Raw genomic sequence first — 27,306 nt, 5'->3', positions numbered from 1 at the left:
GTCCAGTGTGGGGGTGTTCAGTGTGGGGGTGTCTGGTGTAGGGTGGTGTCCGGTATGCTGTCTGGTGTGGGGGTGTCCAGTGGGAGGGGAGCCTGGGGGCAGGGGCATCCTGTGGGGATGTCTGGTGGGAGCTGGCTGCACTCCCTCTGTCCCTGGCCTCTACCTCAGGTCTGCAACTTACACGTCTCAGTCCTTCCCACCCGCACCACTGTCACATCTGAGGAGGACTGGGGCACAGACGGGTTTCTGGGGAGCACTTTCTGACTGAGCTGGTGGCTGTACCAAAGCTTTTGTAACTGTGTTTTGCTGCAGTCTCTTCCCTGGTCAGAAAACCGGGGGCTTCCGATGTCCTGTGGAGCCAAACCTGCCATCACCGCCCTCTCTTTACGCCAGTGAGAGCCTGGTCCGTAGCTCTCCAGTGAGCCCAGCGCTCCAGAGGGTCCTTCCCCCGCCTCGCCTGGCTGGAGGCGACCCCGTCTCCCCTGCTCTTAATCCAGCTCATGCTTTCTGTCTAAAGCTGGGCCTCCTGGTACTGGAGCCCCCGTTCTGCCAGTTAACGTCAGCACCACACGTCTGGGTCCTTAATTACCGTATGCGTGCATGTGGCGTGTGTGCTGTGCGTGCACAAGCATGTGCCCCGTGTGCTGTGTTGTTCCCGTGTGTGCTAGGTGTCGCTCCCAGGGCCCAGCTCAGTGGTGGAGCGCTGAGCGCACGCGCCCACCGGACAGACGGACGTGGGCTGTGGAGGCCGCAGCAGGGGGACGGCTGCGTGGCCAGCACTTGGCTGGGCGTCTGAGAACACGTTCTCTGGGCTGTTCATTGCTCCAGGAGCGGGAGAGCGGCCGCCGTGCAAGCTGGTGCTCTCAGAGATTGTCTGCATTTTTATGGAAGTACCAGTTATACTTAATATGTTTTGTTAATGGTTATGTAGCTGTCAAGTAAATTCCATTATTTCTTATTACATCATTAGAGACCATTAAAACGGCATTAGCATGCTGATGTAATTACGCCGGCAGACACACGGCGACCTCAGTTATGACTTTGTAATCTAATCACGGCTGTCCACAGCGGCCTGATGGATGTGCGGGCTGCTCCCTCCGGTGCCGTCAGGTGGGCGGTGCTGCGGGGACCTGCCACACAAGAGGAGACTCCATGGTCAGGTGGGGGCCGGTGTCCGCGTGCCTCCTGGGGGCTCCGGCCGAGCCTTCAGATCAGCCCCGGGAAGGCGCGGATCAGCGGAGGCACCGCGGGAGGACAGCCTAATTCTGCGATCAATCTTCCTGCGTTCTCCTGATGCAAGAGGCAGTTTAGTTTCCCATCTGTGTGATTTACGGAATTGATGAAAATACAGCGTTCTTGTTTTTCAAGACGGTCGCTGAAGGTGCGGTGGTGGGAGCTCACAACCCTGACACTTCTCATCAGGGTCTTCGTGCACAGGGCTGGGGTGGGGGGCAGGGGGTGCCCAGCCCAGGTCGGTCCCGTGAGTCCCAGGGATGTGAGGCCCACATCACTCCCCTTCCCATGCCTCACACCCCTGTCCCCCCCATTTGTGAGAGAATCCGTGGGAGTTTCAGTTTCTTGGGGCGGAATTGTGGTTATTTGCCTCCTGTCTTGACTCTCTGATTTATGAAGACATTAAAGAGGAAGTTGAAGTGGGACACAGGGTCACAGCCCAAGTGATGACAGAGCTATGGATAATTTGGGGAATGCGCCAGGGCTTTGCCGATTAACAGTGGGGGATATGCTTGGGATAAACAAACATCACTCAGGCCAGGAGCCCCCAGCAGTCAGCCCCGGAGCCCAGGGGACCCAGTAGATGGGGATTGCTCCCCTGCTCGCGTGCCCACTGCCTGCAAGCTCTGGGGCTCGCAGGTGCACGCCGTCACCTGCTCCACCTGGGTCCGGGATTTTCTCAGCGATGCCACCCTAGAGGGAGGGACAGACAAGGAAGGGCCTCCTGCGGAGCAGACCTGTCTTCCCAGAGCAGGAGCAGTGGCCGTGGCCTGTGTGCACACTGCAAGATCGCCAGGGTCCCACGAGCAGCTGGACACAGCGGCACGGCGCACTGAAGGAAGTGCCACGATTGACAACCACCCCAGCCCTGTCTGTAGAATGAAGATGAGACGTGGGAAGGGCGCTGCGGGCGTGTTCACAAGGAGCAATTCTGTTTGACTGACGGACGGCCTTCCTCGCGCCCAGTAAATCCCTGCGCCTTCGGTTCATATTTAAAGTGTTGTTGAGCCCCTTCCTCTTGAGAAATGATATCACGGCTTAGGAGCAGAGTTAAAATACTTAGGCTTTCTAAGCCTCAGTTTCCCTGCCTGTAAAACCTGGATGGTCAGGGTGTGCTACGGGCTGTGATGTGGGACCCTGCTCTCAGGAGCCCCTCAAATTGCATAAGTGGTTCTAAGGCTGACGGGATCTCCGTGAAGATCCTATGAGACGTCCATAGCTGAGCTTAGGCCCTGCCTGCCGTGTAAGCGCTCGGCTTGTCCAGCCTGTACCGTTCATTACGCTCGTTATTCCTGTTGTTATTCATCTAGTCGGACACCTAACGATTAATAGGCTCGACTGTCAAGAATGTCCCACTCCGTTCCTTTCTCCAGGCTTGCACGGACACTTCGAGTGTAAAGCGTTGGGTAGATGGTGGAATTACGTGTTGGACTAGACATCTCAGTACTTAGGGCTTTGTGAGAGAGACTGTGGTTCCTCGGAACAGTCCTTCCATCTGGAAGAGCTGTGTCTTCATCTTCACGCGATACTCTCCTTGACGGCAGGGATCGGGCTTCTCTTTCTCTGTGCTGTGTCTTCAGGGCCTAGGATGGTGTCAGGCACGTAACGGGTGCTCGGTATTTGCTCAGTGACTGAGTGAGTGAGTGAGTGAATGAATCCATGTGGACTTCGTTTGCGCCATCTTCCCGCTGCCCTACGACATTGGGCAAACTACTGAAGCTCGCCTCGCCTCCCTTTGCTCACCTGTAGGGTGGGCGCGGTGGTGCCTGCCCTCGAGCTGTTGGGGGAGTAAGTGATGAGTGTGCAGGTACTCAGCACCTAGTAGAGAGTGGTGCTCCCTACAGAACACGGTAAGAAAATAATAAAAGGTTGGGGAAACCAAGAAATATCTAAACACGTGAAAATGTTGTATTTATACTGAAATAAAACTAAACCCCGCAGTCAAATACAGATTGCATTTATTGCCTGTGCTGTGAGTACTGGTTCTCTCTGCTTAGCTCCATCCTTATTCTTCTCAGGAGAACAAAGTAGAGCTCATTTTCACTCTCCTGCCTTTCTCTCGGAGTCAGAGGTGCGAGAAGCATGCTAATGTCCGCGGCCTGTGGCGTAGGCAAGTCAGGACGCTGTACTCAGGGGCCATCCCTACAGGAAAGCTTTGACATCCGGCAGGAGGCCTTCCCCACTTGCACGCGGGCACGAAAATCCATAGGGAAGGACAGGAGAAGAATGCAAACATGGCCGGCATTGAGGGGTGCCGTGACTCTTTCCTGCGTGGAAACCAGTGTGTTTGTGGTGTCACATTGTGGGTTATGACGGACGGGTGGGGGCATCCAGAGAAACCAAACAGAGTGAGCCTCAGTGCCAGGAGGTGCTCAGGTCAGGGTGCAGCACAGCGGGCTGGAGACTCACGGTGGGGAGGCTCCTGTCCAGCTCTCGGCAGCACCGACGGCCATTGGCCTGGTTCTCTGAGGCTTCGAGACAAAGCCTTAGTCCGGATTTTCAGGGGCTGCTTTTGTTTCTCAATGTTTGTCACTAATAATTCAGTTATTTCTTTGTTTGTTTCGTTCATTAATCCTTAAGCACCGGGGGAGTCCAAGTGCAAGGGAAGATACGTGTCCGGTGGCCCTGGGGCCTTCCAGGCACCCCTGGTCCGTTCGGCCCCGGCCGGCCCCCCCGCACCTTTGCTGGTGGAACACCGGCTTCTTGTGACCAAATGCATCATCTCTCAGTTCTAACCAGAAAACAATACGTTGTCCTGGGAATTAAAAACTAAGCAAATGCTTTAAAAGTGCAAAGTCAAAACATAAACATGGAATCGTCTGTTTTCTTCCAAACCGTCCATGGCAAGAAAGAGGAGTGCAAAGAAAGGCATTCCCTCGTGACAGAGAGGAATTCCCACATTGCACATAATCACACAGTAATTGCAAATACCGGACAATCTGTACAGTAAAGCAGTAGCTCAGCCCTTTAAGAAGACAGAGCATCATCAGCGTTATGTTTGGGTGAAGGCTCATGTTACAAAGTTATCGTGAGATAACTTTGTAAGCCTCCGTTTCCTCACACAAATAGGAAACGACTCATTCTCTCAGTCCTTCCTCCTTTGTCAGCCCTCAAATCAGTTACTATGGAAAGTTATTGCCTAGTGTTTGGGAGGCAGGAATATACAATTGTGCAGAAAATACGGTAATGGAAAGTATGCTTTAGGAATATATGCGTGCATTATTTTGCTATTTCATGGAATTCTAGAATTTTGTAACTTAACATAGATGGGATGACGCAGCAGCCAGACACAGACTCATGTTTCTGTTGGTGGCTTGGGTTAGCCCAGTACCGACCTGCGGCTTCTCCGGAGTTAGGGACAGCTAAGGAAGATGGCTGGGAGGGAGCTGGTGGTCCTCAGAAACGTTTCAGGGCCAGTAACGTTTCCAGGGCAAGAGAGTGTGAGCACCGTGGTTCTGGACCCCGTAGCCGGGAAGGGACGCTGGTGGGGGCAGTATACGGACTGCGTGATTATCGGTGGTGGTCTACAAGCTCTCGGGAGGACCCAGGAAGCACTTCTCTGGTGGTGGCGTCTCTATTAAAACTGGACCACTGGGGGCTAGTCCTTAAAGCTCATGGGTTTTAATTTACTCATCTATAAAATGAGGGCATTGCCAGAGGAATTGCTTTGGGTCTAAATTACGCCGTTACAGTGTTCAGCTCTACACTGGCACACCCTCCTCGTCCGTCCAGCATCCCCCATCCTTCCACCCCCTTCCTCCATCCTGTCCATCCATGTTATGGGTTTTACCCCTAATCCAGGATCAAATAGGAGAAGCATAGGTCAGTGCATTAAGCCAAGGCAAGAGCATGCTAGTAAAAAACATTCAATTATTCTATCAGAAGTATGTTTTTAAATTTCTAAACAACTCTCAGGAAAGTGTGTTGGTTGAAAACTGCAACATTTACTTTCATGTTAGTTGTAAAACCATCAGCATTAACTCTACAACTACCTGTTGCTGTCAGATATGCTTTGCAATTTTTTTTTAAGGATTTTTTTACTTATTTGAGAGAGAGACAGAGACAGTGACAGAGATAGTGAGAGAGAGCACAGGTGGGGAGGAGAGGGAGAAGCAGGCTCCCCCTGAGCAGGGAGCCCGATGCGGGGCTGGATCCCAGGACCCTGGGATCATGACCTGAGCCGAAGGCAGACACTTCAGTGACTGAGCCCCCCAGGCGCCCCCACTTTGTGATCTTATCCCCCAAAGTCGAGAGGATCTAGTCCCTGAGGCTTGTCTCTATTTAAATTAAGTACAAAGGGCTGTTTAGCCACTGTTTGTAAGGAAAGTTATAGTCCTATTTGTTGTTTTCACTGTAGACTTTAAAGGTTGGCCCTGATACAAACAGTCCTGTGTCATGTATCATCTATTATTATACAGGAGAGCCAATACCCAGATTAAGTCAACTAAGTGGATTCCTCAATTGATGGGAATTTTTGTGTTCTAGGTGTTGGACCTGGTGTTAAATAATAAGAAAAACTAAGATTTCGTGAGGGAGTCGCTTCCTTCCCCATCCTCCACTGAAATATCGGTCTGAGCACAGGCTGAGTTCAGTGTCTTGTAACCGGCATGATTAGTGTCGTGCAATGAAAATTAGCATGTGGAAGATCACCTCGAGACACATGATATTAAGAAGACTCCTCTGTCAGTACACTGGTGTTATCAAGGCAGGACATTAGATTACCGTAAAAGGACTGAAGTGATAAAAGGAGGAAGAAGGATTTCTAAAGCGACCCCGTTTAAAGAGAAGACCGTGGAGGCAGAGCTCTCACCGCCAGCACTTGGGCTCGTGGGGGTTGTGTTTGTTCCATCGACTTCAAGTGACAGGGTCAGGAATTCCCGAAAACCAGCGATAGGTCAATACTAAAATGCTAGAAGTTACTTTTGTTCTCTATCAGCCTGTGCTGGGACTGTGAGAAAGAAAGAGTGATCATCAATATTATGACTGGTGTATAACCACATGTGTTATGTCATAAATACATAATCACATGTTGTATTGTAAATGTCTAAACGTCACGTATAATCAGATTGTAGTTAATAGTAAATGCCAAGTAGAAACACTGAATTTTACGGGGCTCAGGACCACTTGGACTTCTCTTTAAAACGGAGACGACTCGAGCAGGAATGATGGTGAGGAGACACCCCTTCATCTGTGTGCACACATATGGTTTGTTAAAGTGGTTAAAGGCAATTTAAAATCAGTGAATGCTGCAGGATCTCAGGGAGATATCTTTGCATATTATTTCCAGCGTGGTGAGGAATCAACCCCTAATGATAACGTATGGTTATATTCTCCTAATATGGTCTCCAGGAGGGGCTGCTGGAGGATTTCTCGCGGGATCCATGTGCCCGCTGGGGTTTCCTAGGCTGAGACCATGAAGCCTGTGTCTTGCTAGAGTAGGAAGGGTTTGCGTGTGGGCAGGTAGGTTCCACCTGGTGGCACTTCTTCCACCGTAAATAGGAGTCCCCACTCAGAGTAAGTGAATTGGACTGCCAGGAAGTCTGTGGTCCGACAGGAACATTGAGTCGAGTGACCTGTGTGCTCTCAGAGCAAAGCACCTCCCAGCAGGTAGGGTGTGGAGCTCTTGCCTGGTCTGCCCGTGATGACCCCGCATAGACTGATCATGAGCTTGCCATCCTAGAGCCGTGGAGTCAGGAGAGAAGTGGCTGCTCTTGCCCCTTGTATCCACCATGTCGTTCCAGACAGAGCACGACTGCCTCGGTCATGAGGCAGCACAGCAGACAGAAGCGCTGTGAGCCCACAAAGGCCTGACCTCACGGCAGAGACCAGAGGAGCAGCAGACCACTCTAGATGGGGCAGAGGACGATGGGGTCGGTTTAGAGACCACCCACACACCCTTCCCAGATGCACATTATCATCCCCAGTTTGCAGGTTAAAGAGTGTCCTAGGCTGATATCACACAGCAAGGAAGGACAGGTGCGCAAGTGGATTACAGGCCCCTGAAACTCCAATGCCCAGGCTCTTTCTACAATACTACACTGTAAAATGTGACAAAAACAGTAAGGTCATTAATGTCTGCGAATGTGCTTAACACAGACACTAGAAAACACAGTAGACCCTCACTATTAATTTGTGATTCCATATTTGCAAATTTATTTGTAACCCTGACATCAGTACAGCACTTCGCGGTCGCTTGAAGACCAGGGCAGAGGGAGGAGAGCTGTGCGTCTGGTGCGTATGTTCCCGCTGAGCTCAAACAGCACTCGACCTGCATTCTGTTTCAGCCCACCTTGCAAACACGTGCTTGTCACTGTTCATGGCTACATTCTCCATGTCCGTGTGCTTTTTGTGGGTGATCTGTCTGAAACGGCCCCGTGTGAACGTAGTGCGTCTAGTGTCCCTACGTGCAAGAAGGCTGGGCTGTGCCTTCCACAGGAAGTGCTGTCGTAGAAGAGCTACCTCTCTAGAGGGGGTGAGTTCGTGTCCACGAAGCAGTGACGTCTGTCCATAAGGTGTCTTTAAACGGAAGCACACATGAAACAAGGTGTACGCGGACTGGTTGGTGAAAATGTGACCGGAGGCTGGCAGAGCCCAGCCCTGTGCTTCCCTGGGAGCCGTGGTCCCGTGTCCTCAAATCTGCACGTGTGTTGACCTTACAGGACATAACTCCACAAATAACAAAAATGTGCTGTAGTGTGTTTGCAACAGTTACTGGTTGAGTCTGAACGAGAATCTGAAAGCCAAAGAACAGAATTAGTGTCTCTGTTTTGTAGTGAAACATAGGTATTCCTTCGTAACTTCACGTTCCTCTTTCTTTGTGTCTGTTTCAGTAATTTCTTCCTAATCTAAACACCAATTTTTTGTATCAGTAGAGTTGGAATATTGTGCTCTGCGTGAGAAACTCTCACTATTTATTAATGAGTGACTTTCTCAAAGAAAAAGACTTCTCCCTGCCAACTCTAATATTAGATGTTATATTTGCTTCTCAGACACTTCGCGAGGCTATAAGCAACTATTTAATTTTTTCGTTTCTGATTAAACATAGAAATTCCCCTATCTGTGCCAGCATTGTGCATATGAGACTGTTCTCCCCAAGCATTTGAAGAGGCAGAGCTGAACACGACAGGAAGGACAGCCCAGGCCACATGGTCTAGCAGGAGGACGGTAGCTCCTGGCATTCCGCCCCCGCCCATAACCTGTCTGCATCCTGCACAGCCTGACCTGTTGGGACACAGGGAGCCCTGCTGACTGAGGATGGACTGTGGGCATCCTCCTGATAGCCGAGTTCCCAGCTGCGGCCAAGGCCAGCCTCGCACGCAGGCTTTTGCTGGAGGGCTGTGGCAGGCCCGCAGTGTTCACCTTTTTGCTCAGAACCTGGGAGAAAGACTTTGTCCCTGAGGCAAGACTGAGGCTCTGATAAATGAGATGAGAATGTCTCAGGAGGGTCTTGCCGGCCTCCTCGATCTCCAGCTGTCCACATGTGAACAAAGTCCTGACTGAGCCCCGGCAGACCACAGGGACGGGCCTGGAGCACACCTTCCCAGTGGAGAACACGGGACATTATGGTGGTCCACAGCCCTGCAAAGAGCCACTGCACATAAACAGGTATGTCTGTGGCATTAATGTGTCATGGACAGAAGCCTTTGGGGAGACAATGTCTGGAGTGTTCCCCTGGGGGACCGACAGAGAAGCTGGGCTGAGAACACCTTCTTAGAGCGTGAGGCCCGGGGGAGAGAGGCAGCCACAGTGGCACCTCACGGTGTGGACTTGTGCAGTCCCGAGGCTGCGTCTGTGTGTTCTGTGTGTTCGGATGCTCTCAGGCAGGTGCGGGAGGGCTGGTATTCCTGCTGGCTCCAGGCGTTGGAGAGGACACCGCACCAATTCTGCCTCTCCTGCTGGGAGGGGCGGGGTCCACACAACGGCCAAGGGGCTGCCCCGAGTGGCTGCCGCTGCTGGGACGGCAAGGTTCTAGGAGGCTGCCCTTTGCTTCAGAGTTCCTCCTCCTTTTTTTTTTTTTTTTTAAAGATTTTATTTATTAGAGAGAGAGAGAGCCCTAGCAGGGAGAGGGGCAGAGGGAGAAGCGGGCTTCCCGCTGAGCAGAGAACTTGATACAGGGCTCAATCCCAGGACCTGAGCTGAAGGCAGACATGTCACTGACTGAGCCACCCAGGTGCCCCCAGAGTTCATCCTTCTTGACACCCTCCAGTAGCTTGCGTTGAAAAAGATATTGAGCTATGTGTCTGTTTTTGTGCCAGTTAGAATGGCAAAAATTGACAAGGCAAGAAACAACAATTGCTGGAGAGGATGTGGAGAAAGGAGATCCCTCCTACATTGTTGGTGGGAATGCAAGTTGGTACAACCACTCTGGAAAACGGTGTGGAGGTCCCTTAAAAAGTTAAAAATTGAGCTACCCTATGATCCAGCCATTGCACTACTGGGTGTTTACCCCAAAGATACAGACGTAGTGAAGAGAAGGGCCATATGCACCCCAATGTTCATAGCAGCAATGTCCACAATAGCTAAATCATGGAAGGAGCCGAGATGCCCTTCAACAGATGACTGGATTAAGAAGCTGTGGTCCATATATACAATGGAATATTACTCAGCTATCAGAAAGAACGAATTCTCAACATTTGCTGCAACATGGACGGCACTGGAGGAGATAATGCTAAGTGAAATAAGTCAAGCCGAGAAAGACAACTATCATATGATTTCTCTCATCTATGGAACATAAGAACTAGGATGATCAGTAGGGGAAGAAAGGGATAAAGGGGGGGTAATCAGAAGGGGGAATGAAACATGAGAGACTATGGACTATGAGAAACAAACTGAGGACTTCAGAGGGGAGGGGGTGGGGGAATGGGATAGACTGGTGATGGGTAGTAAGGAGGGCACGTATTGCATGGTGCACTGGGTGTTATACACAACTAATGAATCATCAAACTTTACATCGGAAACCGGGGATGTACTGTATGGTGACTAACATAATTAAAAAAATATTATTAAAAAAAAAAAGACATTGAGCACCTTACCCAGGGAGGACGAACTCAGTCCTCCAGATTGCAGCAGCAGCATGTGGCGTAGTGCGGCCCATGGCGCCCGTTCTCCCGAAACCACTCCCTGACTCGCGGCAAGGCCGGGTCCGTTGTGGGCTCTTCGGTGTGTTCCTTGCCGTTCTCCTCTGCTCTCTCCCGTCGTATAGAAAGTCACTGACCCATTCTTTGAATTTTAGTGAAGCATCTCCTGCGTGCAGGCCCTGTGCCACGGGGTGGCCCGGGACCAGACACTGGGATGGCTTCGGGGTGCCCCTGCTCCTGGAGTCCCTCCAGCAGGGTGTCAGGCTGGCGCACCTGCTCCGCGGCTGAGCTCTCAGGAATATGGGAGCCCTGGAAGTCCAGAGCGCAGCATGCCGAAGGGCTCACAGCGGGCGCCATCGTTCTGTGGGGACATATATATATTCACCCGTGGATACTGTTTGAGTGGGCATAGCCAGGCCGTTGACCAGGCTCACCTCGTTACTCCCTCGACCAAACTTCCGTTGGAAGGGAGAGTCCACCCACCACAGTGATGGGCATTTGCTCAAAGGGCAGGGTGGGCAAGGCATGCCTTCAGCAATCAACCCCCAAGTCATTTCTGCACGAATCTGGTAACTACCTCATCCCTGTACACAGAACAGAAGAGACAGGGTGACGGTTTGCAATGCGTTGCCCAAATGGCTGAGCGCAACGTAGTTCACGTAAAAAATAGCAGAAGTACTGAATTCCAGCAGCCCCCAACAAGGTACTTCGTCTGCGAATTTCTGGTGCTACGCTGGCATATTAAGGTGAAGGCACATTCGTGTGGGCAGCCTCCCCTACACGTTGCTCACCTTGGCTGGAGGAGACCCAGCAGAGTGAGGTGGGAAGCGCTCCAGGCATCTCCCAGGGCTGCACTCAGTGTATGTCTGTCCAATGTTTTAAATACTTTGTGAACTCAGCAGTCTGTCTTTTCCTTGTCAGCCTCTGGTTCTCCTGGGCCTTCAGCCTGCACGCCCCTGGGGCCCAGGCATCCCTCCTGGAAGGGAGAAAGCCTCCAAGGGGCCAGGGCCCCCAGGGCTGGAGGAAGCCATTAGTCTCCACCTGCTGTTTGCAAACAGCCCTGCGCTCAGAAGCACTGGTGTTTATTCCAAGTAAGGCAGTAGACTAACCTTAACTCCAAGGATCTCCAAGCAGAAAGGGGGAAGGAAGTGAGTTGTAGGTTGACGTCACTGGAGAATTGGCATTTTGTGGTGGTTCCCGTGGGTTCCTTTGGGTGGTGCTTCTGCTGTGGGGGATTGAGTGCTCTTGCAAACGTTGATCAGATGAATCCTTGTTGGTTGGGGGATCTGACAGTTTCTGAGTGCAGGCTCGGGCACACTGCAGCCCCTGGGGCCCGGCTGTGCTCCTTCAAGGAGCTGCTTGTTTTAGAAGCCCCTGCTGGGAAGCTCAGGGAGCTTCTATGTGCTCCCGGCACAACCAGCCCTGTGTGTGCAGCTGGGTGCCCAGGGCCAGCAGGACAAGGTAATGCTTGGCAGGGGGCGCTGTGGGGACTCGTGTGGAGCGACTGGGGACAAGGACTGTGGTCTCTGCTCAGCCCCTGCACGCGTGCCCTCCCTTCCCCTCCTCGTGTCCCAGGACGTACTCAGCCCCCGCACGCGCACCCTCCCTTCCCCTCCTCGTGTCCCAGGACGTGCTCAGCCCCTGCACGCGTGCCCTCCCTCCCCCACCTCGTGTCCCAGGGCGTGCTCAGCCCCTGCACGTGCGCCCTCCCTCCCCCTCCTCGTGTCCCAGGGCGTGCTCAGCCCCTGCACGCGCGCCCTCCCTCCCCCTCCTCGTGTCCCAGGGCGCTGCCTAGCACTGGCGTCATGGGGCATTGGCTTTGCACGGCAGGTACTACGGGAAAGTCAGAGCCTCCTGGCCAGAACACGCCTCCCCATCGCACCCGAGTGAGCCGAGGCCAGCGAGGTTAAAGGGTTAGCAGCGGTGACGTGAGTGACACAGGATGTAGAGTTGCCGCTGAGATGTCTGTATGGAGACTTCCGTGCCCACGTTGGAGCAGGTGTTGGGGGTTCCTTCCGTCGCAAGATTCTGGTGAGCCCGAGAGATAACGGGCCAGGTGCCTGGGCCAGGGCTGGGCAGCGTGGGGGCGTGTGTTGTCAGACCTCAGCGACAGCGAAGCCAGCACCCGGGAGTGCTTCCCGCGTCCGAGGCGTGTACCCCGCGCCAGGCGTGTCCCTTGCTGGCCAGGCTGTGACACGCAGCCTCTCTCGCGGGGACGGGGACAGATGACCTACGTTCTCCACAACACGTGTGAGCTGGGAACCAGGAAAGCCCACGGCGTCTTTAGAGAAAACGCTAGGCACCTGAGGGAGGGTTGGGTCTAGGGAATCCATCTGCCTGGGAATTCTTAGGTGTTTAGATCAGATTAGAAATGTCACAAAAACTACACGTAAACCTGAAGTCCTGCTGTTAAGATCTGTTATCGGTGCCCTTTCGATGGCAGGTGAAGCCTCTTAATGTCAATTAGGACCTTGTCTCGGGGTAGAGGACAGTTGCCCTCAGTGTCATGGCTCGGTCACAGCTGTGACTCTGTCATCCACCATGTGTGTGCAGTGCCGGCAGAAATGCCCTCCACGCCCTCCCAGAGCCAGCCGTGCTTGGGAAGCTGCAAATGTCCCGTACGGTAATTAACGTGTTAAATGCTACGTGTTCCCACACCTGTTGAGGATCTGGGGCAGGGGCTGCTGTGCTCAGAGCGTGAGGGGTGGGGTCAGACCAAGAGGAACTCTGAGAGGTGGTAGAGCCGGGGAGACGGACGGCAGGAACACCGACTTGTGTGAGGGCACAGAGGCACAGACAGCCATCGCTCCAGGGGCCCAAGCTTCCAGGAGGAATGGAAGGGGAGCTGGCTGGCTGGGCAGCTGCGGAGAAAGGCCTGGAGAGCCAGCGTAGGCCCTTAGACTCGGCGTGCATGAGAGAGCGGGCAGGTCTGGAGGGTGGGCGACACGTGGTCCTGAGGATGCCGCCTGGGGACGCGTCGGGCCAGGACACGGCTCTGCATGATGTGAGCGAGGCTGCAGCCATTGGCAGTGGGAACCCAGGGGGAGGATGAACATGGCGGAATTTTCAGGGAGTTTCAGCAGAGTTTTATGACCAGGCGGACCTTTCTTGTACAAAGAAATCGAAGAGAAAGCCCACGGGCTGGGTCGTGGTGCTGCGTGGAGCTGCGGTGTGGTGCCGGGGGCTGACTGCAGGGGGTCTCCTGGGCCTGAGGTGGCGTGGAGGCTTCGTGGGAAACATCCCACAGCAGTGGTGTGGCATGGCGATGGTGTGGCCCTGCAGCGGCCAAGGGTTATCCATTTGCAGGGCCTTGCGCAGCGGGCCAGCCCACGGGGAAGTGAGCCGGGCGCTCCGTGCGGAACAGGCCAGAGCGGGGACCACAGTGTCCCACGTGAATGCACAGGAGTCACGAGGCACAGGACAGGCCTGGCGAGACCCCAGGAGACCGGGAGCGGCAGCTCGCCTCTGCACGGATGAGCGGGGGAAGGCGGGGGCAGGAGAGGAGATGCGGAGGGAGTGGCCGGTTCTCAAAGGCAGTTCGCTCCTGGTTGTGTTTCTACCGGTTTTGAGGTGGTCCTTACAATCTTCACGTGGTTCTCGTTGACCATGGCCTCGTTATTCATGTATCCCAAATCTCACGTACTTTTCTTGGCATCCTTCTCGCTATCAACACCTTTAAAAAAGACTCTCACAAACCCTGAGACGGTGATAGACTAGGTGGGAGGACGGCAGTTGGGGGTGGGGCCGGGTTAGAACTGCAGGAAGCTGGCATCCTGCGGGTGAAGGGGGCAGCGTGAGAGATGGCGGTGGGCATCCCCTGTGGCTTACCAGCTGGGCTTCCCTGCACACACAGGAGGGGTCTAACAGGTGACACGGTGGTTTTGCTCTTAGTGGTGTTAGTTTGGTAGTTGAATCCATGAATACTGATAAGATTCAGTGGCCCAGGCCCTGGACCGAGGGAGGACCGTGGAACGTAAAAGCCTGTTGCAGATAATGGTAGGAACCCCCAGTGATCGCTGGGAAGGACAGCCCTCCTACCAGGTGCACCCCAGCACCTCTGGGCCTGCGAGGCACTGCCAGGCACAGCAGCGTCTGTGCTGGGGGAGGGAGAACAGACACCCCCTCCCTGTAAGCTGCATGGCGTCCTGCGCGCTCTGGGACGCCAGCTCTGGACTGTGCACCTTCGTTTGCAAGAGGGAGAGCGGAAAAGGAAACGGGGGGATTGCTCTTTCCAGGGGAGTCCGGGTGACTGGAGCCAGGAGCCTGAGGAGCTAGGAGAGGAGTCCTCCCCTCCGCTGTTCCTTCTCCCCTCTCCCTTCCTCCTCTTTTCCCCCTCCCCCATCCCCAGCCTCCTCCCCTCCCCATTCCCCTTTCCTCTTCCCTCTTCCCCTGCTCCCTCTCCCTCCTCCTCCCTTTTCTACCCCTCCTCCCCTCTCCCTCATCCCCCTCCACTTTCCCTGTCCCCTGTTCCCTCTCCCTCCTCCCCTCCTCTTCCTCCCTTCTCTACCCCTCCTCCCCTCCCCCCTCCCCTCCTCCTTCCCTGTCCCCCCATTCCCTCTCCCTCCTCCCCTCCTCTTCCCCCCTTCTCTACCCCTCCCCCATTCCTATCCTCCTTCCCTCTCCCTCCTCCCCTCCCCCTTCCCTGTCCCCCTGCTCCCTCTCCCTCCTCCTCTCCTCCTCCCTCCTCTTCTACCCCTCCCCTCCTGTCCTCCCCTTCCATCTTCCCCTCCTCCCCACCCCCTTCCCTCTTCTTCTTTCCCTCCCCTTTCCTATTCCCCTCCCTCCTTCTTCCCTCTTCCTTTCAGATGAATAAAATTATTTAAGAAGTGATGTATTTTTTTAAACTCATATTCAACATAGTATTTAAAAAGCTTTGAAAATTTTAATCATTCCTGTCTGGCAATTCCCTGCTAGTTATTTTTATACTAAATAGTTCTTAATGACTTTGATAAGTTTTTTAAACGGTTCCTGTCAAGAGAGATTTTAAAATACCGGTCTCTTTCCTTTTTGCTTTTGATTCCATGGCTCCCGCGGGGGCCAAATACCAAAATCTGTTTCCATAACAGTTTTTCCCTTGCAAGAATATCTGCTTGTTCTTGTTGGTTTGTTGGGGTTGATTGGAACTTTTTGTATGAGCACTGCGGTGTGTGGGTCAGAAGAGCACCACCTGTCGGTAGAATCAGTGGATTGGGGGGCGGAGGTCACCCGTGGCACGTGTGTTTCGTAAGCATGCCCGTGTTTCCTGTGTAGCTGCAGAGAAGCAGCTCGTGGTGCTGGGGCAGTTCTGAGCTCCTTTGTGATGGTCTCTTCCAGTGTCCTGGGACCAGCCGTGACCTTCAGAGTGAGCTCCAGCGCCCCAAACCTGACGACGGCAGACATGGTGCAGGCTGCAGGTAAGGCTGTGTCAACACAACCCCGTGACACTCACACCCGGGTGGACAACACGCACAGTGTTGCCAGCACCCCGGCAGCTCACAGGGAGACGGGATGGCCGGGTCAGTCGGTACGGCCAGAGCCTCTCGCCGCTGTGCGCCCCGCCGGGCTGCAGGTGGAGGACGGGGACCACACCGCTCCCTCCGAGACAGAGGCTGGTGCCGGGAGAGCAGGGGTCTGGGGTCTGCGGCGACCACACCGCTCCCTCCGAGACAGAGGCTGGTGCCGGGAGAGCAGGGGTCTGGGGTCTGCGGCGGCCCCCAGCCCCCGTGTGGACAGGACAAATGCCTGTTCCTTCTGGGGTCCCAGCCAGTGTGTGCTTGTCTGTCATGGACCAAGACAGTGCAGGATGGAGGGTTTAACAGAAACAAGGGCTTTGTTACAGCTCTGCTTTCAGAGCCCTGGCTCTGCCTGCTCTCCTGTCTTCAGACCTAGCGAGCGATCTCCGCATGTGAGTGGTGTTTGCCGCGGGAGGGGCGGCCCCAGCTAACGGAATGAACTGTCTTATCTATTTTGGTCGATGTTGAATTTTATCTGTAGGATAGCTGGGTGAAAGTGATGATTTCAGGAGCCAGTAATTTTTGGTTAAGGGAGAATTTCATGCAAAGTTGTACCTTCCTCCAGAAACCTGACCAATTTCAGCTCTGAGGAGAGCCGAATACACCGGGGCTTGACTTCAGTGTCATGGTTCGCTGTGAGGCCAGAGCACTCGGCAAGCTGGGTGGTGCCGTCCCTCGGCACAGTGGCCTGGAACCAGCTGGTTCCACTGCAAATGGTCTGCCCCCCGAAACGGGGCAGGCTCTGTGTCAGCGGCTCTGACTCCTTCCTCCTTCCCTCCAGCATCCGTTTTACCGTCCCAGCTGCTCAGCGTACGCGATTATTGACCATATTTAAGACCAAATCACTTACTGGTTTTTTCAGGCACAAACACATTCACAGTTGTTTTACAACTGGCCATTCATCCCAGTGCTGGGAGTGCTGCCTTCAGAATCGGATTTGCTGGAACGTCAGGATGCGATAATGAATGGAATAAAACGGAAAGAAGTCTTTTCTATCTTTGGCAATCATGACCGCGTACTCACTGACAATAGCCTTTGTTTATTTTATTGCTTTCTGGGGAGAGTGAGGTCGATTATTTAAAATCTAGTTTCTTGGCCATTTTAAATGTGTTTATGTTGTGTGCTGAGGCCAAGGGGAGATTGCACGTCCGATGTGTGTTTGCACATCATAGCAACAGCCTCCTGAAGGCTTGAATTTGCTGCATCGTAGCCGTGTGTTTGTGCTAACCCTCAGAGCTGTGGGAGCTGAGTGTGCTCGTCATGCATGTGCTGACGGGTGACACACATGCATAGTTTTAAAAAATTAGTTCTTTTGTGTTGTGAATCATTGTAGATGTTATGAATGTACCTGACGCGATGCGGGAAAACGATGGTGAAAAATAACTGTGACGTTAGGGTTCTACGGTTTGGCAGTAGACATACCGACGTGCAGTGGGCGCCGAGGGCCAAGTCCCCCAGGGTGTTGGTACCAGGAAGAGAAATGAGCTCCCTGAGCGCTAGACTGATTCACGTGTTAACAAGGAAAGGAGTTTTGGGGGGTTTCTTGTTGTAAAAGACAATGTGGAGCCCTTGTCGTTGTTGTAAGCTACTGAACGGCCCGGTTGGGGCCGGCCCTGCTGGGGGGCCGCGGTGGTGTTCCCTCAGCAGACCCGGTCACTGCGGCGGGTCCCACGGTGGGTTCCCTCAGGGGCTTCCTGGCACCACGCTTGAGGCCCCCCTTGGGGCTTACGACTAGTGAAGGGGACACAACCCTGCTGATGAAACTTCAGGGGAATTTGTTTGCTAACCCCACGCAAGAGGGTACAAAACTCGATGACTAGCCGTGCAGTGAACAGCACGTTAGTTCTCCTCAGACGTCGGTGGTGTATGTCCTGAGGGCAGATGCAGCCGTTCTCCGTGTTCAGAATCTCTTCCTCCTATTACCTGACCCTTTCTGGACCTTCTGCTGAATGTCTGAACCTCGGCTTGCACACGAGGCGCTCGTGAACATCCAAAGTAAGTGCACGAGGAGGTGCTTCTGTGTGGCCAGGGCAGAGAAACCGCTGGGGGCAGCGTGTTCGCTGTGGGAGTGCTCAGTGCGTGCACCCCCACACACGACAGCGTGCTCACAACTGGACCTCTAGGAACCGGTCGGTAGCCACGCCATCTGATTGAATGGGGCGAAACAGAGAAATCCTTTCCTGCTCTTCATTTCCTTGGTAGTTTATTCTTAAGTAGTATATTTCTAACGACTCTTGCATTTCTCCTTTCAGAGGAGATAGGGTTAAGTCCTCTTCCCGTCTGCAGCAGCACGCACCCCTAACCCCAGGGCTCCCAGACTTACTCCCGGAGCTCCCGCATGCTGCCCTGCCTCTGAGATCACCTGTTCCTCCAGACCGCCCTCTCCTGGCACGCAGGGGGTAGATTTTCAGTGCTGGGCCTCTGCTTGGTGGTGGGTTCGACCCACTTGCTGACCGTGTAGCTGCTGGTTGGCCGTCCTTGGTGGGTGTCAGCCAGCTCCCTCCTGTCTACACTAAGCCTCTAAGACTTGCCATTTGGCTACCATTCTTTCTTTCATCTTGCTGGGGAGATAGCAATGCCATTTCAAGTAACAACATCTCCTTATTCAAAGATATGATGACTCTGCACGAGTTTTGTTAACGGGAGCCCGGCTCCATTCTCATTTACCCGTCGAGCTTCGTAGGCGTTAGCGAGTCTCCTCTCCACGGTGTTGCTGTCCTGCGTGTGATTTACAAATTGTCTGTGCAGAAGAGGGAGAGGCCGCCTCTCCTGTGGCATCTCTGTGGGCACCAGCTCAGGGCTCATCTCTGGACACTACGGCTTCATGAGCGTATTTCCAGAGTTGGCTCTCGATACAGGAATGCTTTAAAACACATCAAGTGTGGACTACAGAGTGAGGGGTCGGGACAACTGTACCCCGTACGCATGATGTTTGACCCCAAGCCCCCACGACAATGAGTGCTGCCCAGCCTCCTGGCGTCTGGGTGAAGGGGGCGGGTGTGTTTACTTTGGAGAGGATGATAGAGTCGTGCCCGGCACAGCGAAACGAGCCCTTCTGTGAGCATACTCAGTTCAGCCACCAGCGCTTCGTGCTTCTTTAGCTTCTCTCCTGGGCCAGGCACCTGCAGGCCCTAGGCTGACGTCAACACCCAGGGACAGCAACCTACCTGTCTTTCAGAGGCATGGACACAGTGCCAGGTACCCAGGGGAGGGGGCCTCGCCAGATAAGGCTGCACGGAGGAGCTGGCCTGGGGCTGGCGACCAGGACTAGTGTGGCTCTTAGGTGGGCTGGAAGGTGACGAAAGGTTGGCCACAAGGAGGGCCAAGGCACAGAGCCCACATACCAGGGACAGGGTGGGGAACGGGGCGGGGGCTGGAATCCAGAATCAGTCCCAAATCAGACTTTGCAGTGTGGGATTGTGTCTCTTCAGTGTCCGCAAGGAGCCCTCAGGCTTGGCCTTCCCTGTGGCTGAGGGAATTGGCTTTCTTTCCCGTGACACGGGGCTGGCTAGGGGTCCACACGGCTGCACTTGGGACAGGGATCTGAAACCTGGAGGCCTCTGGGTCCGGGCAGGGAGAGAGGAGTCCCCACTGCAGCATGAACAGCACGTCACACCGTGTGCCATCCACCCTGGGCAACCCGTTGGGGGACCTGCCACCGGGGCCTCAGCAAGCGCTCCAGGAGGTGCTGTGCGTGTGTCCCTGGCCACGTGCGGCCCAGAAACTGTTTGTGGCCTTGCACTGTCGCTGAGGTTGGGACGGGCTGGTGGATCTCAGGTGTGGAAAGGAAGTTGTACTTTTCCAGTGAAAAATAAGGAGGATGCCCTGGACATGCTAGAAAAGGCCCACTTGATAGGAAAATTTGTGTTCACTTACAGGTGAATGAGACACCTGTGAAAAATTAATTAAAGTGGCAGAGTCCACAAGGATTCTACACGCTTCTCTGAGATGTAAACTTAGAGAGGATTTTTACGTAAAAGTGATGCTGGTGTTTCTCTTCTTTGAGCCCTCACGACACAGATGGGGAGGCTCAGGCCAGAGCAGCCGGTGGGCTCTGTGGAGAGTGAGATGCCTCTGGGCGCTCCTGATGGGGTGGGGGGGCCCGCTGACCTGCCCACGGCGGGAGGGACGGGACAGGCTGGCTGCTGCTCGGAAACCAGCCTTTGCTGAGGTTGCAGCATGCATCCCGGGTGGCGGGGCTCCTGTTTGCCCAGCTGCCTCAGGCAGGGTCCAGGCTTGGCTGGCCTGTAGGGCTCCGACCGATGGGCAAGGGCCTGCTGGCGAGGTCAGCGGGGAGCGTGCTGGCGGTGGACGGTGCGGGAGGGCGAGGCAGCTGCCTCAGCATCCACCAGGCCTGTGGATCACTAGAACAAGGCACGGGGGGAAGTGACCATGGGCAGAGGACAAAGACACAGAAGCGAGGGTGAGGGGAGCTAGGAGACAGGTGCCCTGCGCGGGATGGGGTGGCAGGTCGGAGGTCGGAGGCTGGAGAGGTCGCTCTCCAGGTGAGAGGAGACGACGGCCTGGCCTCCAGCTCTGACCGCTCCGTGTCCTGTGTTGCTTATTGCTTGCGGGGGAAGAGTTGAGTTTCTCCGAACTGATAGATGATACGTTTCAAAGGCAAAGTGTAGAAAGAGGCCTCTCATCCCTTTGAACATCCTGAGAAACGTTCCGTCTTGTGCAGCCCGGAGAATAAGCAGTCGTCTCTTTCAAGGCCTCAGCGTGGTTCGGAGTGGAACACTCTCTCTGAGAGAGGCTCGGCTCTGAGGCGCTTTGTGGTAATGCGGGCTTCTCACTTGTTTGGTGATAAGAAGGCTCTGTTGGGTCACAGCAACAGTCCTCGTTCCTGTTTAGCAAAAAGCAGATGGTGGGTGAGGAGGTCTCCTCCGGGGCTGACTCAGTGGCCCAGCTGCAGGACTCATGTCAGGTAGAAAGACGCGGTTCCTGCAACTGAAGAGAAGTGACTGTACTGTCAGTGAAACACACCGTCATTGGGGGGTGTTCTGCACTTTGGAGAGCTCAGGAGCTTCGTACAGTAACATTTGGGCACACTGTCCTCCGCACACTGATGTGGTGGCAGCCTGTGCTTCCGTCGGGAAGACCACAGAGAGGTGCTCGCACCCTCAGTGCTGAGAACGTGTCACGTGCTGCTCAGTCGCCAGGAGGGTGTGGACAGGGAGCTCGCGTCGGGAGGGCTGGCGTTCCTCCTGCACGCCCCACCAGCCTACGTGGAGCCGGGATGAGACCGGAGTCAGGAGTCCTGCACCAGCCGCACGAGCACGTGTGGTCCCTCCCTTCTAGTGCACCTCTGTCTGTCGGCACCAGCACACATCGCGAATCAGATGCCGACACAGAACCAGTGCAAGGATGCGGGGGCTCAGACCGTAGCACCAGACTCAGAAGTGAGGCTACCAGGGTCGGGAGTGCGGTGGCGGCAGGAGTGGCGTCTGGAGCTCAGGGGGCCCGGTGGGGGCGCGGTGGGGACCTGGGGAGCTACCCAGTGTGGAAATGACGGAGCCCGAGCTGAGCTCCTGGGCAAATTGCAGGCCTGGCCTGCTTCCTCCCCCAGCCATGGGCTTGCGCGGGACCCGGTGTAGGAAGGCACAGACCTGTCGGTGAGAAATCCACACCTAGGGCTAGCGAGTCCTGTTATCTCTGAGGACCAGTGGATTCTCGAAGTCCGCTTCATCGTTAAGTCCAGTGTCCCACGTAGTCGCTCAGCAGATACCTCTGGAGGTCAGCCTCGGGCCAGGCGCCGTTCAGTAGCAGAGACGCTGTCTGAGCCAACGAGACACTCCGCCCCAGCAGACGCTAGCCCCCCAGGGAAGGCGAGAACGGGGAAGAAGTGTGATGTGTGTGGCATCCCGAGTATCACAAGACAGAGCGTTCTGTAACGTACTGTAACTGGCACGGTGCGGTCCCTGACATGGCGTCATGCGGTACGGCATGACTCGATCACACAGCACGCTGTGTAGTAACGTGCACTGTGGAACGATGGAAGCACCAGAATGTAGGTCACGTACCCCGGCTCATCAAGAGCTAGCAAGTGTTCTGAAGAGAAACCAGCTGAGCGGGCCGGGCGTGAGAGCTGTTTCCAGCCGCCATCAGACGAGGCCCGGGGTGACCTTGGAGCAGACCCACTGGGCATGAGGCAGCCCGCCATCTGACCTGCGGAGGCATGAGGGGGTGACGGGCACGTGCTGGGGCTGCCTGTAGGGTGGGTGACGGTGGGGCCAGCCCCCGGCGGGCCGGTGGGGCACGTGAGTCAGGAGGATGGAGGTTTTGGTGGCCCCAGAGCAAGTGCCTGACGGCGGCAGCCTCCCAGAGGTACGGTGGGTGATGGGAAAGGAAGGGCACTGGCCCCATCACTCCCTTCTAAACAGCCAGGTAATTGCGTCTGGCATTTTGACAAGTGTTTGCTGGAGTGGAGGGCAGTGCTGTCAGCGAGGCAGAGCTGTGCTAATCGGCCCAGCTGGAGAAGACTCCAGAGCCGTGTTTCTGTAATTAGAAGTTGTGGAGGCCAGTTCTCATCATGGCTGCACCCTGAGCGTAAACGAGTCGATGCCATGAGGGGATTTCGTGTGTTGTAATTTGCAGGGTTACCTGTGTGGAAATACAGGAGCCGCGCTCAGGGCGAGGTTGGGGATGGTGCGTAAACTAAAGACTGGAAACCGCGTGATTTGATATTCGCCGTCCCACGTTCACGTCTAGACAATGGGAGGCAGTGCGTCACAGATGCCCCTTACGGGAGGAGCACGGTCGCACCTGCAGGTGGGTGAGCGGGCGCCACCCCCTTTGCTCCAGGTGGCGACTGGCCTCCCTTCGGCTGTTGAGAGCCTCAGTCACCCCGTGCCCCTGCTCCCCAGGAGTCACCGGTGGTTACTGTGCTTCTGTTGTTCCTGGTCCGCCTTCTGCCCGTGCTCACCCCCTTCTGCTGGGGTGCCTGGGAACTAGAGCCCCACGTTCTCTGCACCGCGTGCTAGAAGGGCCTAGACCACCACGCCTGCCAGGCGAGCCTTCCCCCTGCTCCGACATCCTTTAAGAAATACCTAGCGGGAGCCTTTCCGAGGCTGGATGGTAGGCTGTGCCCCGCAGCTAGAGTCCTCGCCGCCCTCTTGCCCCGCTGCCTGACCACAGTGCTCAGTAAATATTACCAAGTTAGTCAGCGGTCTTCGCACTGTAGGTGGAAGCTGTCCACTTTCATAGCAAGCAGGCTGTATGTGGGCACAGGGGTCTCAAGTGGACCCCACTGTGTGGAATAAATGCTTTGTCCTGCTGTGTAGACCCCTCAAAGTGGAAGGACACGGGGTCAGAGAGAAGCTGACTCTGCCCGGGACTGGGCTCCTGAGGTAGGGCGCCCTGGTTCGTGTGTGCTCTGCCGCCTCCAAGCTGTGGGGATTTGGGGAGGTCCTCACTTCCGGTGCCTTGTTGGTGAGACGGGAGCAGCCCCGGCTCCGTAGGTTCCGTGAGGGTCAGATGGGGTGGCCTGGCCTGGCCTGCCGACAGCACCCAGCACGGTCGGGTATTGCGGACGCTGCTTTCCCTCCGTGGGTGTTGGAACCACAGCTGCTGCTTGTTTGCCCGTGGATGGTCACGATCGCACGCACATGAGCGCTTTGTTGCGAGTCTGCGTTATGTGAGCTGTGTGCAGCCGGTCACCTCTCCGAGCACAGCCCTCTCTTGGTGGACGATGCCCTGCGGTGTCCCCTCACTGCCCACAGCTCTCCGTGTTCCCCCGAAGAACGGGCCTTCAGATCCTTGTCCACATCAGCATCTGGGGAACCCCCGTCGGTGGGTCTTGGGCCCTTCCTTGGTATGAGTGGAGAAGCCGCTGGCGTGACCCGACCTGTAACACCGAGCAGGGCCAGTTTGCCTGCGGTGCCGACCGGGTGTGAGGGAAGGGAGGGCCCAGCCGCGGAGACGGTTCTGGCGGCCATCCTGGTCTGAGGTGCTGTGCCTTAGAACGGGTGACGGGGCCCTGACGCTCCGAGTCTGCTCGCAGTGTGCTCGGCGGGCAGGAGATGGCATGTGGGGCAAGGGAAACAGAGAAGTGGGGGGTGACCCGAGCACCGGGAAGCTGCTTCGGGAAGTTTGGGGAGGACTTTCGTGTGGGACGAGGTGCGCCTGGAATGAGACGTGCAGATGAGGGCCGTTGGTGTTCGTAGCTGTGGTTCGGGTCTGCCCCGGCTGGAAGCACAGGCCAGGGACTGGGCCGCGTGACTGCTCCAACGGCGTTTCTCTTCCCGCCACGTGGGTTTCTCTGTCAAGGCAGCGGCTGACTTGAGAAAGCTGGGTGGTTCCGTGGCCAAGGCCACATGGGCACTCCCGCTGGACGTGAGGACACACCCTGAAGACGCCTCGGCCGCCCCCGTTACCGTCTGCACCCCTCCTTCCTGTTCCCACAGGCAGTGTAGCTTGTCTGCACGTGACTGCTTTTCTTCCTTTCTCTCATCGTCTTCAGGTGAAAACGTTAGCATTTGTGCCTGAACAGAAGGGGCCTTGTTTTGAAAACGGCCTCGGGGCTGCAGGGAAGCTCGTAAGGAGTTGTTTCAAGACAGGCACCTGGTGAGGAGACAGGGACAGGGCTGGGGTGGCCCCCGGCTGTGCGCAGGAAGCGGCTCGTGTGACCTCGTCGCCAGGGCACACGGACACACGCCCTCGCAGCCCAGGTTCCATCCGCCACACCGCTGCCCGTGGGCCTGCGTGGCAGGCGGTCCCAGCATCTGTTAGAGGCCACTTTCCTGTGGTTCTTTCATAAACCGCGGTCCCCGCGGCAACGGGGACGGCTGAGGACGCCTGATTCTAGTTCAGCGTGGGCCACCGTTCCGCCCGCAGCCCAGCACACCGTACCTGAGGCTTCAGCAGCAGCGGAGTGGCCGGGCCTCCTGTGGCAGCTCCCAGTCCAGCCTCCCTGTGCAGCCCTCAGCGCCCGTCCCTCAGCTGCTGGCGGTGGGGCAGGCAGGGAGGGCCTCTTCGTGCGGGTGGCCGCCCCCGCCAGCCCACAGGCGCGCTCAGGTCTTCAGCCCTTGGATTGCCCCCGTGTTTCCTGCACAACAGGTGTGTGGCACACTAGCCCCTCCGGCTGCTAGCGCCCATCAGCACATGGCTGCCACGCAGAATGCTTGGGGTTGGCAAACTGTACCCCCGCCGGCCGGACCCAGGGCAGGTCCTGCAGATGCCAGGACTTGGGAGAGGACCTCTCACTGGTGGGGCAGAGGGTCAAGAAGGTGTCAGAGCCCAGAGCTGCCTGGGGCGGGGTGGGAATGGGCCCTGGCATTAAGGACCAGCCTGAGTCTGTTTGGCACGTGGGCAGGAAGCAGGAGAGGTGTCGCTGGCCGATGCTGCTGGCCAGCATGCCCGCGGGGACCGGCTCTGTGTTCTTAGGGCTTGTTTCCCATCTGTCAGCCACATTTTCCTCCAGCCTGAGGTGCTAGACTCCGGAAGCTCATTCTTGAAAATGAAGCCAGTAGTTGACACAGCAAGGCTGGTGCCCACGTCCCTCTGGCCCTGGGACACCTCTCCACAGGGAGGACACGGTTGTATGCACAGGGCACACCTTTTCCACCTGCTGTGAGGGAGGGCTCCGTAGGTCGTTGGCAATCAGCCCACCAGCCAGCGGGCAGAAGGTGCTCAGCTGGGTGACGTGTGATCCCTGCCCGGTGGAGGTAGTTAGTGGAGCCGAGGGCGGTACGGCTTCTTACCTCACCCCGTGTCTCCACTGGGGGTGTCTCAGCTGTAATGACGGCCCCATCAAGAGTGAGCCAGGCTAGAGAGGTTCCAGTGTCCCCAGCTCCGTCTGGGTGTCTGCTCTGCTGTCCCATGACCGTGGAAGCTGGGAAGGAGAACCACGGACGACAGGGGAGTGGGTTCAGGGCCTGGGTCCCAGTCTCTATTCTGCTTTCCTGTTTCAAGACTTCGGATGATTGTTCAGTCTCTGCAAGCTCTGGGCTCCTTCTTTGTCAGATACAGGACTAGTAATTATGCTCCTTGGGGTCGCAATAGCGTCAAACAACGTAGGATGAACTCGGTGGGAGACGAGATTCAAACCCTAAAGGGTGTGGGATTGTGAGTTGCTGTTGTCTTTCTGAGCCTGGAATGCATGGAGTCAGGAAGACATTGTGCCAGCTCATCGCGACACAGCGTCGTTCAGGGAAGTTCTCATTTTGGCGGGGGGCTGACAGCGGCGTCTCGTGGGGTTGCAGATCATGGCATACTGTGTGGAGAACGTGGAAGCGTGGCGACCTGGTCAGACCCACAGGTGGTGCACTGAAACGTGAAACCACACCTCTTCCTGCCGCAGGTGGGGGACGTGTGGGCCGCCGTGGCTCTCTGGACTTCCTCCTGCGTGAGGGCAGGCCTGCGCACCGCTGAGCTGCTGGCCGTGGGGAAGATGAGGGAAGCCGGGGGCTGCTGACGGTCGCCGGGGGACAGCAGCGGCTCGCGGCGTTCACATCACGGGAAGGTGGCTTCGGAGGGAGGGCCCTCCTCTGTGCCGGCACCTCGGCCCTGCGTAGATGCGCCTGGCATGGTGATGCCTTCTAAACGTAACCGCGGTTGCGCTGGAGCAATGTTTTGTTTTCCTGCAATCATCACTAAGCACAGGAAAGCAAATTGAGAGTGAAAAGTCTTCAGCAAAGGCGTCGATATAATTCCCTCCAGGGCATAAAATGGCGCGTTAGGAAGTCTCGCCAACCTCACGACCACACCGACATCCCCAGCAAACCCGCGTGTGGCTCAGCCGACACTTGCTGGAAGAGACCGTTTGCGGCGAAGCTGAGTTTAAGCCACTGTAACGGTGGTGACCAGAGTGAAGCTTTCGTGTCTGAAGAGTCCCCACATATACAGTGCGTTCTTTAATTTTGGGCTCTTTCCTCATGAACCCAGCTGACCCCACGAACAGATGCTTTCCTGTGGAGGTGCCGTTTCACTGCCCTGTGCTGGGCTTCTGAGGACCGTGGGGACCTGGGCAGAGGGGAGTCCACCGCACGGACAGCACGCAGAGCAGCACGTGGTGCCCCCAGCCCCGCCAGGACGGTTGCCTTTCTCCGCTCTTGGTCCCCGGCATCGAAGGGGAAGGAAGGGGAGCCAGGGCCCAGGGCTGCTTGTTGTGCTGAGGCCTTCTGCCCAGCAGAGCCCTGCCAGGTCACCCCTACCCGCACCCCTGCACTCTGGGTGCCTGCCCTGTCCTGTCCTCACACCCAAGCCCTGCCTTTTCTCCAGCTTCTCGGGGAGAGCTTAGAGCGCCGTGCTGTAGGCTCTTCAGAGCTCTCAACCGCCCAGCACCTCCTTGTCCCTGCCCCCGACCCACGCCCTGCCTCACCCCTTCCCACGGTTGGCCAGCTGCGGCCCCCGGCCACACCGGCCTCCTGGCACTCTGCATCACCCTTCACATCTTCTCTGTGGCTGCCAAGCCTGAGCTGTTTACTGTGGTCTTTTACAGAGAACATTTGCTGACCCCAAAGTTGTAGGCCAGTGGTTCTCAAAGTGCCAGCTTGGTTGGAAAC

General features: G+C 55.9%; 1 protein-coding gene across 1 annotated transcript in view; it reads left to right on the top strand.

The window, feature by feature from the left end:
• PTPRN2 (protein tyrosine phosphatase receptor type N2) overlaps nucleotides 1-27,306 on the top strand; it is a 742,666-nt gene that overhangs the window by 287,601 nt on the left and 427,759 nt on the right. Inside the window, exon 11 of the mRNA XM_057304523.1 lies at nucleotides 15,624-15,703. Coding sequence (XP_057160506.1) covers nucleotides 15,624-15,703 — 80 coding nt within the window. The remainder of the gene's footprint in view (nucleotides 1-15,623; nucleotides 15,704-27,306) is intronic.

The sequence above is a fragment of the Ursus arctos genome, unplaced genomic scaffold (genome assembly GCF_023065955.2).
Source record: "Ursus arctos isolate Adak ecotype North America unplaced genomic scaffold, UrsArc2.0 scaffold_3, whole genome shotgun sequence".
Taxonomy (NCBI): Eukaryota; Metazoa; Chordata; class Mammalia; order Carnivora; family Ursidae; genus Ursus; species Ursus arctos.
This window is presented reverse-complemented; position numbering and strand designations above follow the sequence as displayed.